At 41.8% G+C, this 18,632-nt stretch overlaps 1 protein-coding gene across 1 annotated transcript in view; it reads left to right on the forward strand.

Moving 5' to 3' along the window:
- EPHA10 (EPH receptor A10) overlaps nucleotides 1-18,632 on the forward strand; it is a 45,334-nt gene that overhangs the window by 11,167 nt on the left and 15,535 nt on the right. Inside the window, exon 6 of the mRNA XM_061122345.1 lies at nucleotides 17,634-17,767. Within this exon, the coding sequence (XP_060978328.1) occupies nucleotides 17,634-17,767 (134 nt within the window). The remainder of the gene's footprint in view (nucleotides 1-17,633; nucleotides 17,768-18,632) is intronic.

The raw sequence follows: 18,632 nt of genomic DNA on the forward strand, positions 1-18,632 counted from the left end.
GATGCGGATGACTCTGTGCCTCGGGGCCACAGAGGTTATGAGTGTTCAGCGAGTCTGCGGGAGCCAGTGCGCTCTCCTCTTTCCTGACCTGGAGTGAGCCTTTTCCCCACACCCAGCTCTGCAGTTACCGGAAAAAAGAGGTGGAAGATTCTGCAATCTTTTGCCCTCTCTGTCCAAAAATTTCCGTGGGAAGCCAAATCATACCTCCCTATTTCCTTTCTCAGAAAGAGGGACCCTGTGTGTCCCTTGGCCTTTACAAGGATTCTACTGCCTCACCCTCTTTCCTGGCCCTGGAAAAGATCAAGGAAGCACGGAGGGTCGGAGGGTAGGAACAGTAGAATTCACAGGCCAACACATAACAGTCCCTTTTGGGAGTCTGGAATTTAGATGAATAAGTGAAGACCTGCACTCCTTTAATATCACATCTTCCTCATTCTTGACTTTTATTAATACTTTTGATTTGTCTTACTCAGCTGGGGTACAGCTTCAAGTAATCCTCCAAGTATCCTTTGCAAGAAAAGAGTGTATGATTTCTGAGTCTTTTTCATGTCTGAAAAGATATGATCCTTTTGTGACTCTGCTTCCTTGTCTAATGGCAGCTGTGTTGCAGAGAAGTCTGAGGCCAGGGTAATTTTCGTTGTTTTGTAGGTAACTTGGATACAAATGTGTACACACATGGATGTTTTTATAATCCTTTAGCCTACTGGTGAAAATAAAATCTAACCAATATTGATTTCTTTTCATTGAGTTTGGCTATAACATCATAAAACTTTCAATCTGCGTACCTCTTTTTATTTCTGAAAGTTTTTTTCAGTTATTACTTTGACTAGAACCTCTGATAACTCCAGTCTCTCTAAGAATCTCTCTAAGCCTTGAGTTGTACGTCCATTTTTCTGATTTTCAAATCTTGTCACTTCCTTTGTCATTTTCAGCTCTCAGTCCATTTCCTCTGCCTTTTAGGAGAGGGTTCCCAACTTGTCTGGTTTTCTGGAAGAACAGTTGTTGTTGTTTTTTTTTTTTAATTATCCCTACCTAACATTTGCTATTGCATTTACATTTAACAATTTTTTTTCTGTCTTCTTTTTTTTTTTTTTTGGCTGCCCTGAGTCTTTATTGCTGTGTGTGGGCTTTCTCTAGTTGCAGAGAGCAGGGGCTACTCTTCCCTGTGGTGGCTTCTCTTGCTGAGGCAGGCAGGGCTTTAGGGCCTCGAGCTTCAGTAGTTGTGGTGCAAGAGCTTAGTTGCCCCATGGCAAGTGGGATCTTCCCAGACCAGGAATCACACCTGTGTCCCCTGTATTGGCATGGGCCTTCAGGAAAGTCCTGCATTTACATTTAAAAAATTCAGTATAGAAAATGAAAGAAAGCACCCAGAATCCTGTTATCCAGAGATAAACACAACTACTAATACCTTGGAGTATATCCTTCCACAATTTTTTCTGTATTTATATACATACTTAGAATTATCTACTATAAATCCCCCACTGCATAATATATGTAACACAAATTTTTATCTAGTATTTCCTGATAACAATCATATTATGATATAGATGGATTTAAAAATCGTGTTAAGGAAATAATCTTCTGCTCCCATTTTATTAATAAAAACACTAAGCTTCCACTGATTGAGGGCTGCTCTGTGTTGGGTACCATGCAATATGATTTTCTACATTAATTCATTTAAATTGAATTATAATCATCTTTCAGATGATAAAAGTGAAGCCTGAGAGGCCAAGTGAATTATCCGAAGTCAGCCAGAACACAGGTCTGTCTATTACCAAAGCCCTGCTTTTAGCTCTTTGGCCATATAATGCTTTTGCTTTAAAAAAGTCAGCAATGGGTGTTAATTTTACAAAATGCTTCTTAAGCATCTTTCAAGATGACCACATGTATTTTCTCCTTTGAACTTTTGATATGATGAATTCTACTAATGGATTTTACAATGTGATTTTCTGCATTCCTAGATTATACCCTGCTGCAGATGAGTGTCTTATTCTTTTAATATTTGCTGAATTAATTTGCTTATATTTTAATATTTCCCATCTACATTTATAAAAGAGATTAGTTTTTGTGTTCTTTGTCGAGTTTTAGCATTTTGGTAATGCTGGCTTTGAAAAAGGCATCAGGGATAATCTTTTCTTTTTCTCTACTCTGGAATAGTTTAAATAGCATAGTTATCATTCTTTGGAGACAGGCAGAACTGCCTGGGAAACCACTTTTTTAGTGAAAGTTTGCTGATGGCCCAGTCTTTTCTGTAACTTCCTTTTGAATCAGTTTTGTTAATCTGTACTTCCACAGAACATCTTTTGATGATCTTTTTCTAACTTATTAGTCCAGAAATGCTGATTTAAAAACTTTCTGTAGTATCTAGAGTTTACTTTCTCTTTCTTTGTATTGTGCCCTGTGATTTCTTTTTAAAAAATTATTCTTGGAAGGAATTTATTTTATTGGTTATGACAGATAACCAGCTCTTGAACTCATCAATTTCACTGCTCTTTACTTTTGTCAATTATTTTATGATTTTATCTTTCTTAACACCATCCTCCTGCTTTCCTGAGGTCTTTTTCTAGGTAAGTTCAGTGCTTAATTGTTATATTATAGTTTTAATATTTTAAGTCTAAGAAATTTCCTCTGAGAATAGCTTTGGTCACATCTAGTATGTTTTTATACATAGCACATTGTTCATATTGTCATTTTCTTTCTAGATATAATTCACATACCATAAAATTTCACATACCTTTTAAAGTGTGCAATTTAGTCATTTTTTCCTATACAACTATCACAGACTCTAATTCCAGAACATTTTCATCACCCCCAAAAGAAACCCCATTAACAGTCACTCCCGATTCCTCCCACCCACTCTAGCCCCTAATAACCACTAATCCACTTTCTGTTTCTATGGATTTTCCTATTCTGATCATTTTATATACATGGAATTATACAATGTCTAGACGTTTGTGTCTGGCTTTTTTTTCACTTAGCATAATGTTTTCAAGGCTTGTCCATGTTGTAGCATGTATCAGTATTGCATTCCTTTTTATGGGTAATATTCCATTGTGTGGATATACCACAAGTTTGTTTATTCATTCATCAGTTTATGGGATTTGGACTGTTTCTGCTTTTTGGCTATTAGAGTAATGCTGCTATGAACATTCACGTACAAGTTTTGTGGAAACATAAGTTTTCAGTTCTCTTGGGTATAAACTTAGGAGTGGAATTGCTAGGTCATATGGTGTCATAGACTGAATTATCTCCCCCAAATTCATATATTGAAGCCTTAACCCCCAGTGTGACTATATTTGGAGACAGGGCCTTTAAGGAAATAATTAATGGTAATGAGCCCACCTTTGGCCTCCTGATGGGAAGAGCTGACTCTTTGGAAAAGACCCTCATGCTGGAAAAGACTGAAGGCAAAAGGAGAAGTGGGCAACAGAGTATGAGATGATTGGATGGAATCACTGACTCAATGGACATGAGTTTGAGCAAACTCAGGGAGATGGTGAAGGACAGGGAAGCCTGATGTGCTGCAGTTCATGGGGTCGCAAAAAGTTGGACATGGCTTAGCAACTCCGGCTGCGACAGACTGCGCAGAAGCATGGCTGTGAGGAGCTACCCCTCGCCCAAGGTCAGGGGCTGTGACTGAGATGAGCTACCCCACGCCCGAGGTCAGGGGCGGCGGCCGAGAGGAGCAGCCCCACATCCAAGGAGCGGCAGCTGCGTGGGCGCAGGAGGGCCGAGAGGAGCTGCTCCACGTTCAAGGTCAGGAGGGGCGGCCGTGAGGAGATACCCCTCGTCTAAGGTAAGGAGCAGCGGCTGCGCTTTGCTGGAGCAGCCGTGAAGAGATACCCCACGTCCAAGGTAAGAGAAACCCAAGTAAGACGGTGGTGTTGCGAGAGGGCATCAGAGGGCAGACACCCTGAAACCATAATCACAGACAACTAGCCAATCTGATCACACGGACCACAGTCCTGTCTAACTCAGTGAAACTAAGCCATGCCGTGTGGGGCCACCCAAGACGGCCGGGTCATGGTGGAGAGGTCTGACAGAATGTGGTCCACTGGAGAAGGGAATGGCAAACCACTTCAGTATTCTTGCCTTGAGAACCCCATGAACAGTATGAAAAGGCAAAATGATAGGATACTGAAAGAGGAACTCCCCAGGTCAGTAGGTGCCCAATCTGCTACTGGAGATCAGTGGAGAAATAACTCCAGAAAGAATGAAGGGATGGAGCCAAAGCAAAAACACTACCCAATTGTGGATGTGACTGGTGATAGAAGCAAGGTCTGATGCTGTAAAGAGCAATATTGCATAGGAACCTGGAATGTTAAGTCCATGAATCAAGGCAAATTGGAAGTGGCCAAACAGGAGATGGCAAGAGTGAACGTCAATATTCTAGGAATCAGCAAACTAAAATGGACTGGAATGGGTGAATTTAACTCAGAATGACCATTATATCTACTACTGTGGGCAGGAATCCCCTAGAAGAAATGGATTAGCCATCATGGTCAACAAAAGAGTCCAAAGTGCAGTACTTGGATGCAATCTCAAAAATGACAGAATGATCTTTGTTCGTTTCCAAGGCAAACCATTCAATATCATGGTAATCCAAGCCTATGCCCCAATCAGTAACGCTGAAGAAGCTGAAGTTGAATGGTTCTATGAAGACCTAAAAGACCTTTTAGAACTAACACGCCAAAAAGATGTCCTTTTCATTATAGGGGACTGGAATGCAAAAGTACGAAGTCAAGAAACACCTGGAGTAACAGGCAAATTTGGCCTTGAAGTACAGAATGAAGCAGGGCAAAGGCTAATAGAGTTTTGCCAAGAGAACGCATTGGTCATAGCAAACACGCTCTTCCAACAACACAAGAGAAGACTCTACACATGGACATCACCAGATGGTCAACACCGAAATCAGATTGATTATATTCTTTGCAGCCAAAGATGGAGAAGCTCTATACAGTCAGCAAAAACAAGACGGGGAGCTGACTGTGGCTCAGATCATGAACTCCTTATTGCCAAATTCAGACTTAAATTGAAGAAAGTAGGGAAAACCACTAGACCATTCAAGTATTACCTAAATCAAATCCCTTATGACTATACAGTGGAAGTGAGAAATAGATTTAAGGGACTAGATCTGATAGAGTGCCTGATGAACTATGGATGGAGGTTCGTGACATTGTACAGGAGACAGGGATCAGGACCATCCTCATGGAAAAGAAATGCAAAAAGGCAAAATGGTTGTCTGAGGAGGCCTTACAAATAGCTGTGAAGAGAAGAGAAGAGAAAAGGAAAGATATTCCCATTTGAATGCAGAGTTCCAAAGAAGAGCAAGGAGAGATAAGAAAGCCTTCCTCAGCGATCAGTGCAAAGAAATAGAGGAAAACAACAGAATGGGAAAGACTAGAGATCTCTTCAAGAAAATTAGAGATACCAAGGGAACATTTCATGCAAAGATGGGTTCAATAAAGGACAGAAATGGTATGGACCTAACAGAAGCAGAAGATATTAAGAAGAGGTGGCAAGAATACACAGAGGAACTGTACAAAAAAGATCTTCACGACCCAGATAATCACAATGGTGTGATCACTCACCTAGAGCCAGACATCCTGGAATGTGAAGTCAGGTGGGCCTTGGAAAGCATCACTATGAACAAAGCTAGTGGAAGTGATGGAATTCCAGTTGAGCTATTTCAAATGCTGAAAGATGATCCTGTGAAAGTGCTGCACTCAATATGCCAGCAAATTTGGAAAACTCAGCAGTGGCCACAGGACTGGAAAAGGTCAGTTTTCATTCCTGTCCCAAAGAATGCTCTAAACTACCGCACAATTGCACTCATCTCACATGCTAGTCAAGTAATGCTCAAAATTCTCCAAGCCAGGCTTCAGCAATATGTGAACCGTGAACTTCCAGATGTTCAAGCTGGTTTTAGAAAAGGCAGAGGAACCAGAGATCAAATTGCCAACATCCGCTGGGTCATCGAAAAAGCAAGAGAGTTCCAAAAAAACATCTATTTCTGCTTTATTGACTATGCCAGAGCCTTTGACTGTGTGGATCACAATAAACTGTGGAAAATTCTGAAAGAGATGGGCATACCAGACCACCTGACCTGGCTCTTGAGAAACCTATATGCAGGTCAGGAAGCAACAGTTAGAACTGGACATGGTACAACAGACTGGTTCCAAATAGGAAAAGGAGTACATCAAGGCTGTATATTGTCACCCTGCTTATTTAACTTATATGCAGAGTACATCATGAGAAACGCTGGGCTGGAAGAAGCACAAGCTGGAGTCAAGATTGCTGGGAGAAATATCAATAACCTCAGATATTCAGATGACACCACTCTTATGGCAGAAAGTGAGAGGAACTAAAAAGCCTCTTGATGAAAGTGAAAGAGGAGAGTGAAAAAGTTGGCTTAAAGCTCTACAGTAAGAAAACTAAGATCATGGTCCCATCACTTCATGGGAAAGAGATGGGGAAACAGTGGAAACAGTGGCTGACTTTATTTTTTGGGGTTCCAAAATCACTGGAGATGGTGATTGCAGTCATGAAATTAAAAGACACTTACTCCTTGGAAGGAAAGTTATGACCAACCTAGACAGCATATTTAAGAAGCAGAGACATTACTTTGCCAACAAAGGTCTGTCTGGTCAAGGCTATGGTTTTTCCAGTGGTCATGTATGGATGTGGGAGTTGGACTGTGAAGAAAGCTGAGCGCCGAAAAATTGATGCTTTTGAACTGTGGTGTTGGAGAAGACTCTTGAGAGACCCTTGGACTGCAAGGAGATCCAACCAGTCCATCCTAAAGGAGATCAATCCTGGGTGTTCATTGGAAGGACTGATGCTGAAGCTGAAACTCCAGTACTTTGGCCACCTCATGCGAAGAGTTGACTCTTTGGAAAAGCCCCTGATGTTGGGAGAGATTGAGGGCAGGAGGAGAAGGGGACGACAGAGGATGAGATGGCTGGATGGCATCACCAACTCGATGGACATGGGTTTGGGTAGACTCTGGGAGTTGGTGATGGACAGGGAGGCCTGGCGTGCTGTGATTCATGGGGTCGCAAAGAGTCGGACATGACTGAGCAACTGAACTGAACTGAACTGAACTAGCAACTGAACAACAACAGTGAGATCATAAGGGAGAGGCCTGAATCCCAGGGACTTACAAGGTGTCCTTCCAAGAAGAGGAACACACACCAGAACTCATTTATGCCCTTTATCCATACACAGGGGAAAGGACAGGTGAGGATACAGCAAGAAGGTGGCTGGGAGCAAGTCAGGAAGAGAACCCTTACCAGAATACAAATATGAATCTGCGAGCATCATCTGGAATTTCTAGTCTTTAGAACTGTAAGAAAATAAATTTTTGTTATTTAAGCTACCCAGTCTGTAGTATCTTGTTATGGCAGCCTGCATAGAGCAATATATATGGAAACTTTGAAAAAATCTTTCTGAGGAGCTGCTTAACTTTTTGAGGCATGCCAAACTGTCTTCCAAAGCAACTGTACCATTTTACATTCCCACCAGCAATGTACAAAGGTTCCAGTTTCTCCACATCCTCACCAACACTTGCTTGTCTTGCTGATTACAGCCATCCTAGTCGATGTGAAGTGCTACCTCACTGGGGTTTCAGTTTATTTTTCTGTAATGACTACGGATGTTGAACCTCTTTTCAATGTGCTGGGTTTTCTTTTCGTCATTGAGTTATAAGAGTTGTTTTTTTTTTTTTGTTTGTTTGTTTAATATATCCATATATTCTGGATACCTTTGTATTACTTCCTCGGATTGCTGTAACAAATTTCTAAAAGTTGGATGGCTTAAAACAAACTTATTGGTTCACACTTCTGGAAGCGAGAAGTTTGAAATCACGGTGTCAGCAGGGCCATGCTCTGTGTGACTGTTGCAGGGGAGAAGGGTTCCTTCCTTCCAGCCCTTGGAATTAGCTGGCAGTCCTTGGCCTTCCTTGGTTCACAGATGCATCACTCCAGTCACATGGCCTTCTTTTCCACATATGTCTTCATGTCATCTCCCCTCCATCAGTGCCTGCCTCTGTGTCTGAACTTCCTCCCTTTCAGAAGGACACCAGTCACACTGGATAAGTCCCACCTAAATGACTTCACGTTAACTTGATTACCTCTGTGAAGACCATATTTCCAAATAAAGTCACATTCTAGAGGTACTGGGCGTTAGGGCCTCAACATATCTTTTTGAGGGAACACAATTCCATACATAAGAACCATCATACACATGATTTGCAAGTATTTGCTCTGTGGATTGTCACCTACTTTCTTTTTGGCAATTGAGGCATATAACTTTAATTTTAGGTGTACAACATAATGATTTGATACTTGTATATACTGTAGAGTTACCACCACAATAAGTCTAGAGCATCCATAACTGTCCATAACCACACACAGTTATGAATTGTTTTTCTTATGATGAGAACTTTTAAGGCCTACTCTCAGCAATTTTCAAATATACAATATAGTATTTTTAATTGTAATCACCGCACTGGTTACCACCCTGTACATTACATTTCCAGGACTTATTTATTTTATAACAGTAAACTTGTCCAGTTTGACCACCTTCACCCATTTTGTCCACCTCTCACCCCCTGCCTCTGGCAACTAGTTGTCTTCCACTTTCTTTTTTTGTCTGAGCCCTTGGCAGTAAAAGTATGGAGTTCTAACCATTGGATCATCAGGGGATTCCCTGTCCTTCACTTTCTTAGTACCATCCTTTGAAACTCAACATTTTAAATTTTGATGAAGTCCAGTTTATTTTTTCAAGTTGCTTCTGCTTTTGGTTTCACATCTAAGACATCATTGCCTAAATCAAGGTAGTAAAGATTTGTACCTATGTTTTCTTCTAGTATTGTCATTTTGACTAAAAGTGTTTTGGAGAATGTATTTTAACTTCTGGATGACTTATTTTGTTGTTTTTGTTTCTGATTTTACTGCTTCATGTTTAGAGAAGGAGATTTGTACAGTGTTTACATTTTTATTTTATTTTTTGCTGCACGGTTTGTGGGATCTTAATTCCCCAAGTAGGGTTTGAACCCAGGCCCTGGCAGTGAAAGCACCAAGCCCTAACCACTGGACTGCCAGGGAATTCCCTGCAATGTTTACATTTTAAAGGAGCTGGTGGAGTTTTCTTTGTGGGTTAAGATATGGTGACCATTTTAACTATTCCATGGCTACTTTGAAGCGATGCATACTTCGCTTTTTTTTGTACTGCAGTGTTCTCTCTCTCCTCATATATACTAAGTACTATATTATTCAATTTTTCTATTTCCTTCTTACTGTCTACTTGACGTTCCAAAGACTAAGAAGTTTAAGTTTCCCATTCTGCTTATGATTTTGTTAGATTCCATGTACTTATAATGACTTTTAAATATTTCAATTTTGCTAACGCATTTTTAGTTTCCCTACAAGCGTTTCTCACCTTCTCCACTTTTATCTCATGTCATCCTGTTTCTTTTTCTTCTCCATCTGTTTTCCCTTCATTGCCTTCTGCTTCTATTTCAAGAGGCTGTGTTTTCTTTCATTTTCTTGAAGATGCCAAACAGTCTCCTTACTTGTTCTTCTAACTGTCATATTAATCACTCTTCAAGATCTGTTCCTCCTGAGTTTTCAGAGTAATACTTTTTTTTTTTTGCTAATTCAGAAATGTTTTTTCATATGCCCATTTTCTTAGTTTTTTTTTTCTCTTTAATTATTCTTGAACAAAGAAATAGCTGATATTAGCCCCCAAAACCCCAAAAACCAAACCAAGACCACAACACATGAATTGTCCTTTGGATTGGTTTGTGAAGCTTTCAGCCGCAAGTAACAATACAATTCAGTGCAAATGACCTTTGACTGAAATGACTTCTTAGCTTATCTAAGAAGAGTAAAATTGGAGCTTGGTTAATTCAGCAACTGAACAGTGCTCTCAAGGACCCAGGTTCTTTCTTTCTCTGCAGTTTTCTGTCCTTATAACCTAGGCTGGCTCCCTTATGGTGGCAAGATGGATATAGCCACTCCAGACATCACATCCGTACTGTGCAGGGCAGATAAATAACTGTTTCTTCCTTGTTGGTGTCTTTTTAAGAGCAGGAAGGCTTTCCCAGGCACTTCCCTGGTGGTGTAGTGGTTGAGACTTTGCATTCTAGTGCACGGGATATGGGTTCCATCCTGGGTTGGGGAGCTAAGATCCCCCATGCCTCGCAACCAAAAAACCAAAACTTAAAAAAGCAGAAGCAAAATTGTAACAAATTCATAAACACTTTTTTTTTTAAAGTAACCTTTCCCAGAATCCCTCCTCCTCTTAGGTGATTTCTCCTTTTCTTGGCCAGAATTGGATTATGAATCCAACCTTGATCCAATTATTGGCAAAGGGAATGAGTGCCCATGAATGTTTTAGGACAATCAGAATCAACCCGAGTCATCTGAGGGGAGACAGTAGACCCTGAATCCAAAACTGGGCTTGGTCACCAGGAAAGTGGGGCATGGCTGTTGAACAGCCAGTGTCTGCTGGACTCTTGGCCCCACTTGGGTGCTGGCTGAACCGCATCACAAATGTATGGTGGGAGAGCAGGTGCTGGGGCTCTGTTTTTAGCTTCATTCTCAGGGTTTATCAGGCTTTCATCTAATGTCACTCTGCAGGGCTGAAATGGAACCTTCTTCTGTCTCTATATCCTGGCCATCTGATAACATTCAGAAGATGTAGTTTTAAAAAATGGCATTCCTGGCTCTTTCCTATCTCTGCCCTCCTGTATCTACAAGAGGTTGCACCCCTTCCTAGGATGTCTCATCACTCCTCTTCCCTTTGTGCCTGCATCTTTTCTGGGAGCTGCCATCTCCAAGTGTATCTAGGCTGAGAGGCCCTCTCAGGGGACAGCGGAAGCAACTACGCAGTGAAGTGATGGCTGTGTGCTCATTGTCCAGTCGACAAAGACCTTGCTTTAAAAAAAAAAAAAAAAAAGGGTCAGACAGTGGGAGGAAGGATAAAGGATCTTTCAAGTTATTTTTAGGATGGGAGGCAATGTCACTCTGTGGGCAGCATAGCCTGGGGGTTCACTACAATTGTATTTTTCAATCCAGTCCCACTGGCTTTATCATAGGTGGAAATATGCCACTCTACTCCCCATCCTCCCATTCTGGCAATCAGCTGTCAAGACTTGTTTATGGTGACATTTCTGCATTTTCCATATATTTGGGTTTTAATTAGAATTTGGAAGAGAGAGCAATTAATGGGGGCTGTTAGATGGTGACCATTTAAAACTGGAAGCCATGTTTATATGCTTTTCAGAAACAGCTCCTTACGCCCTTGTCTCCATTTCCTTGACTCCTTGCTACCTGCTGTTTTGTTGTTGTTCAGTCACTAAGTTGTGTCTAACTCTTTGTGACCTCATGGACTGCAGCACACCAGGCTCCTCAATCCTTCGCTAGCTCCCAAAGTTTGCTCAAATTCATGTCCATTGAATTGGACGTGGTGGTGCTATCTAACCATCTCATCCTCTACCACCCCTTCTCCATTTGCCTTCAGTCTTTCCCAGCATCAGAATCCAATGAGTTTGCTCTTTGCATCGGGTGGTCAAAGTACTGGAGATTCAGCTTTAGTATCAGTCCTTACAGTGAATATTGAGGGTTGATTTCCTTTATGATTGACTGGTTTGATCTCCTTGCAGTCCAAGGGACTCTCACAGGTCTCCAGCACCACAATTTGAAAGCGTCAATTCTTTGGCACTCAACCTTCTTTACAGTCCAACTCTCACATCTGTACATGACTACTGGGAAAACCATAGCTTTCACTATATGGACCTTTGTCAGCAAAGTGATGTCTCTGCTTTTTGATATACTGTCTTTGTTTGTCATAGCTTTCTTTCCAAGAAGCAAGTGTCTTTTAATTTCATAACTGCAGTCTCCATCCACAGCGATTTTGGAGCCCGAGAAAACAAAATCTGTCCCTGTTTCCACTTTTCCCCCTTCTATTTGCCATGAAGTTATGGGACTAGATGCCATGATCTTCTTTTTTTGAATGTTGAGTTTTAAGCCAGCTTTTTCACTCCCCTCTTTCACTCTCATCAAGAGGCTCTTTAGTTCCTCTTCACTTTCTGCCATTAGAGTGGTAACATCTGCATATCTGAGGTTGTTGATATTTCTTCTGTCAGTTTTGATCCTAGCTTGTGATTCATCCAGCCCAGCATTTTGGACTACTCTGCACAGAAGTTAAATAAGCAGGATGACAATATACAGCCTTGGTGTACTCCTCTGCCAATTTTGAACCATTCTGTTCCATGTCTGGTTCTAACTGTTGCTTCTTGACCCAAATACAGGTTTCTCAGGAGACAGATAAGATGGTCTGGTATTCCCATCTCTTTAAGAGTTTTCCAGTTTCTTGTGATTCTCACAGTCAAAGGCTTTAGCATAGTCAGTGAAGCAGAAGTAGATGTTTTTCTGGAATTCCCTTGCTTTCCACATGACCCAGCAAATGTTGGCAATCTGATCTTCGGTTCCTCTGCCTTTTCTAAACCCAGCCTGTACATCTGAAAGTTCTCGGTGCACGTACTGCTGAAACCTAGCCTGAAGGATTTTGAGCATAACCTTGCTAGCATATGAAATGAGTGCAATTGTACATTCAAAGAATGTTTGAACATTCTTTGGCATTTCCCTTCTTTGGGGTTGGAATGAAAACTGACCTATTCCAGTCCTGTGGCTACTTCCTGCTGTCTACTTCCTCTGAATGCCCTGAAGACACTGAGAACCTCCACATTGTTAAAGCCAGTGGTACTTTGAATTGTTTTGTTACCTGTCTGCTCTGCATATGACACTGCCAACCAGCATCTCCTTTTGTTGGTAAACGTGGTATTGAGTGCTTGTTCTATGTCAAGTATAGGGCTAAGCTCTTTATATGTTATTAATTCATAAAATTCTCAAAGCAAGTATGAAGAGGTCATTATTGTTTCCTATCTACATGTAAGGAAACTGAGGCTCTTGCTTGTGGACCAGTAGCTAACAACAGGAAGAGTCAAGCAGGAACCTTCCTAAATGTTCTTTTTCCTGGGTTTCTGTAGCCTCGTTTGTTCCTGGTTTTTCCTCTCCTCTCTTTAGCTCCTCCTTCCCAAGCTTCTCTTTCTTTGCCTGCCTCTTAAGTGTGGTCATTGAAGGAGTCTTTTGGGCCTAGAAAAGAGAACAACAGTCTCAAAGGCCCCTTGCTGAATCATCTAACTTCGGAGAAAACAAAGCATAACTTTAGTTCCATCCTGATGCTCCAGGCCAGTTGCATCTATCTGGGACTTATCACCCCCTGTCCGGAAACCTACCACCCCCTACACCCGCCCAGAAGACTTATCACCCCCTGCCCAACTACAAGTGTCATCTCAACAAAAGAATACTCAAAATATCCCACCTGATTGACGTTTCCCTTATCACTTCCACAAACCTCCCTATAAGTATGAAGCCTCCCTGATCCCTTTCTGCGCTCAGCCTGGTCGTTAGGCCGACTGTCGCCCCTCCTTGCCTGAATAAAGGTAACCTACTTCTGTTGAGGTCGTCTTTCCTTTTCTGCCTCGCCGGAACTATGCCTTACAGTCATTTCTTGGGCTTGTTTCCTGATAGCTTTGCCTTCTCTCCCTTTCTGTGATTGCCCTGGGCAGTTTCATCAGATCTCCTTCAAATGGCTTTCAGATCTCCATCTCCCTCCTGGGTACCTCTTGTGAGCCTTGGAACCACTTGTGTGGTTAGTCGCTCATGTCTGACTCTGCGACCACGTGGACTGTAGCCCGCCAGGCTCCTCTGTCCATGGGATTCTCCAGGCAAGAATGCTGGAGTGGGTTGTCATGCCCTCCTTCAGGGGATCTTCCCGACCCAGGAATTGAACCCGCGTCTCCTGTGTCTCCTGCATTGCAGGTGGATTCTTTACCGACTGAGCCATCAGGGAAGACCTTGGAACCACTTACCCATCCACTTTCCTAGCGTCTTCTCTTGGGAAACCCTCTGTTCAACACATATCGGAATCACCGAGAAGCTTTTTAAAAAGATAGTAATGCCTGAGTCCCACTTCACAGAAACTGATTTAATTGCTTTGGGTTGTATGACCTGAGCGTTACTATTTTTTTTTTTTTTTGTTATGGTTAAAACAGGAAATTTTATAACAGGAAATTTATCAAATTAACCATTTTTAGTGTACAGTACAGTAGCATTAACTATATGCATGTCATCTTACAACAGACCCCTATAGACTTTTTCATCTTGCAAAATGCAAACTATTAAAATAAATGCACTCTATACTCCTTGAGCAGCAACTCCTCTTCCCCCATCCTCCCAGACCCTGGCAACCACATTCTACCTTCTAAGAGTTAAGTTACTTTAGATAGCTTACATAGAAGTGGAATCATGCAATATTTGTCTCTTTGTGACTGGCTTATTTCATTCAGCATAATGTCCTCAAAGTTGATCCATGTTATAGCATATGATGGGATTTCCTTTCTTTAAGCTGAGTAGTATTCCCTTGTATGTCTATATCGCTTTTTTTTTTCTTGCTGCCTTTTTTTTTTTTTTTTTTCTTGTTGCCTTTTTGAGACATCATTGACATATAACTCTGTAACTCTAAGGTATGATGATTTGGTGCATGTGTATATTGTGAAATGATTGCCATGGGAAGGTTAGTTAACACATCCGTCCTCTCACATAATTACATTTTGTGCATGGTGTGAACACTGATGATCTGTCTTAGCAGCTTTCAAGTGCACCATGGTATACACTAGATCCCCAGATTTTATTCTTCTTATAATTGGAAGTCTGGATCTTTGACCAACATCTCCCTGTTTCCCCCATGTCCTATCTCTTGGCAAAAATCCAATCTATTCTCTGTTCTCTGAGTTTGGCTTTTTTAGATTCTATGTATAAGTGACATCAGGCAATATTTGTCTCTCTGTTTTATTTTGCTTAGCATAATGCCCTCAGGGTTCATCTGTGTTTTTGCTAATGGCAGGATTTCTTTTTTTTTTTAAATGGCTGAATAACATATCGTTAAATATATATGTATACAATTTTGTCTTTATCCATTCACCTGTCAGCAGATACTTAGATTGTTTCTGTATCTTGGCTGTTGTCAATAATGCTGCAATGAACATGAGAGTGCAGTAGTCTGTACAAAACTGTGATTTTGTTTCCTTGGGCTGTATACTCAGAAGAAGGATTGCTTAAAAAAAAAGAAGAGGGATTGCTAGATCACATGGTAGTTCTGTCTTTATTTTGTTTTTATCAATATTTTCATTGAAGTTTAGTTGATTCACAATGTTAGTTTCTGCTCTACGGCAAAGTGATTCAGTTATATACATGTAAGAAGTACTCGTTTCCGTTGTGGTTTACTGGAGGATACTGACGATAGTTCCCTGTGCTATACAGTAGGACTTCGTTGTTGATCCATTCTCTATACACAAGCTTACATCTGCTACTCTAACCTCCCACTCTGCCGCTCTCCAGACTCTCTCCCACCGTGGCAACCACCGGTCTGACTTCCATATCTGAGATTCTGTTTCATAGATAGATTTATTGGTGTTGTATTTTAGATTCCGCATGTAAGCACTATCATGTGGCATTTGTCTTTCTCTTTCTGACTTACTTAATATGATTATCTCTAGTTGGATCCTGTTTTTATGTTTTTGTAAAGACCCTCCATATGTTTTCCGTAGTGTTGCACTAATTTACATTCCCACCAACAGGGTGAACAATACACAGGATTCCAGTCTCTCCACAGCCTCACTAACACTTGTTATTTCTGGCTTTTTGTTTATTTTTGATCCTAACAGGTACGAGGTGACATCTCATAGTTTTGACTTCCATTTCCCTGATGATTAGTGATATTGAACATCTTTTCATGTGGTTATTGGCCATTTGCACATCTTTGGAGAAATGTCTATTCAAGTTCTCTGCCCATTTTTAAAAAATTTACTATTTATTATTTTTGGCTCTGTTGGGTCTTTGTTGCTGTTCACGGGCTCTCTCTGGTCGAAGAGAGCAGGGACTCCTCTCTGTTGCGGCGTGCAGGCTTCTCACTGTGGAGGCTTCTCTTGTTGCGGAGCAGGGGCTCCAGAGCGCATGCTCACTAGTTGTGGCCTGCGGACTCCAGAGCGCATGCTCACTAGTTGTGGCGTGCGGACTCCAGAGCGCATGCTCACTAGTTGTGGCGTGCGGACTCCAGAGCGCATGCTCACTAGTTGTGGCGTGCGGACTCCAGAGCGCATGCTCACTAGTTGTGGCGTGCGGACTCCAGAGGGCATGCTCACTAGTTGTGGCAGGCGGTCCTCACCGCACGTGAAGTGTTCCGGGAGCAGGGATCGAACCCGTGTCCGCTGCACTGGCAGGTGGATTCTCAACACTGGACCACCAGGGAAGTCCCTGCCCATTTTTAAATTGGGTTATTTGTGGGGTTCGGTGTTGTTATTGTTGAATTGAAGGAGTCCTTTTTATATTCTGGGCATGAAACCCTTATCAGATATGCGGTTAGTAAATATTTCCCCCATTCCATAGGTTGCCTGTTCTGTCTGTTGATTGTTTCCTTTATTGTCCAGATGTTTTTAAGTTTGTAGGGCCATTTGTCGTTTTTACATTTGCTGTCTATGCTTTTTGCTTTTTGTGTCATATTCAAGAAATCTGCCAAATTCAGTATCATGAAGCTTTTTTCCTCTATATTTTCTTCTTTAAGTTTCAGGTCTTACATTTATGTCTGTAATTCATTTTGAGTTCATCTTAGTAGGTAGTATAAACTAAGGGCCCAACTTCATTCTTTTTCATGTGGGTGTTCAATTTTCCTACCACCATTTGTTAAGGAGACTTTTTTATTTTCTAATATTTAGGAATAAACTTAAGTAACTGGGATTGCTTTCTTGATTTTCACTTCATATTGTTCGTTGTTAGTGGGTGGAAACGTGAATGCTTTTCTGTGATTTGATTTTGTATCCTGCAATTTTGCTAGCAGTTTTTTCTGTGGAACCTTTAGTGTTTTCTACATATAAGATTATGTCATCTGTGGACAGAGATCATTTTACTTCCTCCATTCCAATCTGGAAGCCTTTTATTTCTTTTTCCTGCCTAATTGCTCTGTCTAGGACTTGCAGGATTGTGTTGAATAGAAGTGGCAAGATTCCTAATCTTCAAAAGAAAGCTCTCAGCTCTTCACCATTGAGTATGATGTTAGCTGGAGCTTTTCATATATGGCCTTTATTTTATTGAGGTAATTTCCTTCTATTCCTAGTTTATTTGAGTATATTACCTCTTGACCAGACTATTAGAATAGTTGAGTAGCTTGTCTTCCTGCCTGCTGTGCTTTCTAATATCTCCAAGCCACAGAGCGTGTAGAAATAGCCTGGGGGAATTAGAACCAGCCACCTGAAGGGAAGCTGGAGTGTAGGGGGTGGGCAAGCAGCACGTGGCCTGCTACTTTCCTGCTCAGAACCAGGGAAGCCAAGAGCTGTGGAGTCAGAGCTTTCTCTAGCCTCATGAGGAGGCTATCCCTCAGGCCCCGCCCCTCAGGAGCCTCTTGCCCCACCCACAGCCCCTTTGGCCCCGCCCCATTTGGCTCCCCCCGCCCCCCTGCCCTTCCAGCCCCCTGCCCCTGCCCAAGAGAACCTCGCATTATTCAACTTTCAGCGCCCTGGGAGGAGGATGAGATCCGCAGGGACCGAGTGGAGCCCCAGAGTGTGTCTCTGTCGTGGCGGGAACCCATCCCCGCGGGAGCCCCAGGGGCCAACGGCACCGAGTATGAGATCAGATACTTCGAGAAGGTGAGTCTGGGTCTGGGAGGGACCTGGGGTTGCATTGCCACCTGTGATCTGTCCCCCTCTTCTGCCGGCTTCCCTTTCTTTACAAGCCCCTCCCAAAGTAAATCCTCTTTGCTTTGTCTCTAAACGTCTCCACTGGCCCCCTAAGCGGCCTCCCCAGCTGGAGTTTCTCCCTGGCCGCCCCTCACCGTGGACACACAGCTCTCGCTCTTTCCTCTGGTCTTCTTTCGGTAACCCGTCATCGTGTCCATTTTCACCACTAATGCCTGGTGTTTACAGTTGACAAAAAGCTTCCTCTGGGGGCTGATCCAGACTTTCTGTGGCTGATTCGGTGCATAGTTTGCAACCCTTTTAAGAAAAAGAACGCAGAGACATATTGTTTCAAATTTTATGGAAAAGTACCACTGTGGGAATATGTTGCCAGGTCTGGTGGTGTGCCAGAGCTCAGCATAAATAATATGCTGATAAATAATGTACTGATAAATGTTTAACAGCCAGCTCTCACAGCAATGAATGTAGGCATTCACGTTTTAATTTTACTGATGTGGAGACTGTGTAACCAATCATTTACAAATACTAAGAGAAAGTATACAATGTTCCTTATCGTAAACTCTGTAGGGCCAGTTGATTCTCCTAGGACACTTTTTCTTGATTTTGGCTGACTTCTTGTATCTGTGATCAGTCTATAGTTGCAGCTCAAGGGTGGTTTAACAAGTGGACTTAGGTCCAGATCCACTATCTCTTTTCTGCATAAGTTTATTGTCTTTGAATTTGATAGGTAATCTACAGTTAAACTGTTCTCACTCTGGTGCCAATTGTATTTGTTAAAGCAAAACTTTGCTTTCAATTTAGCACTACATGTGTTAGA

This window comes from Dama dama, chromosome 20, assembly GCF_033118175.1.
Source record: "Dama dama isolate Ldn47 chromosome 20, ASM3311817v1, whole genome shotgun sequence".
Taxonomy (NCBI): Eukaryota; Metazoa; Chordata; class Mammalia; order Artiodactyla; family Cervidae; genus Dama; species Dama dama.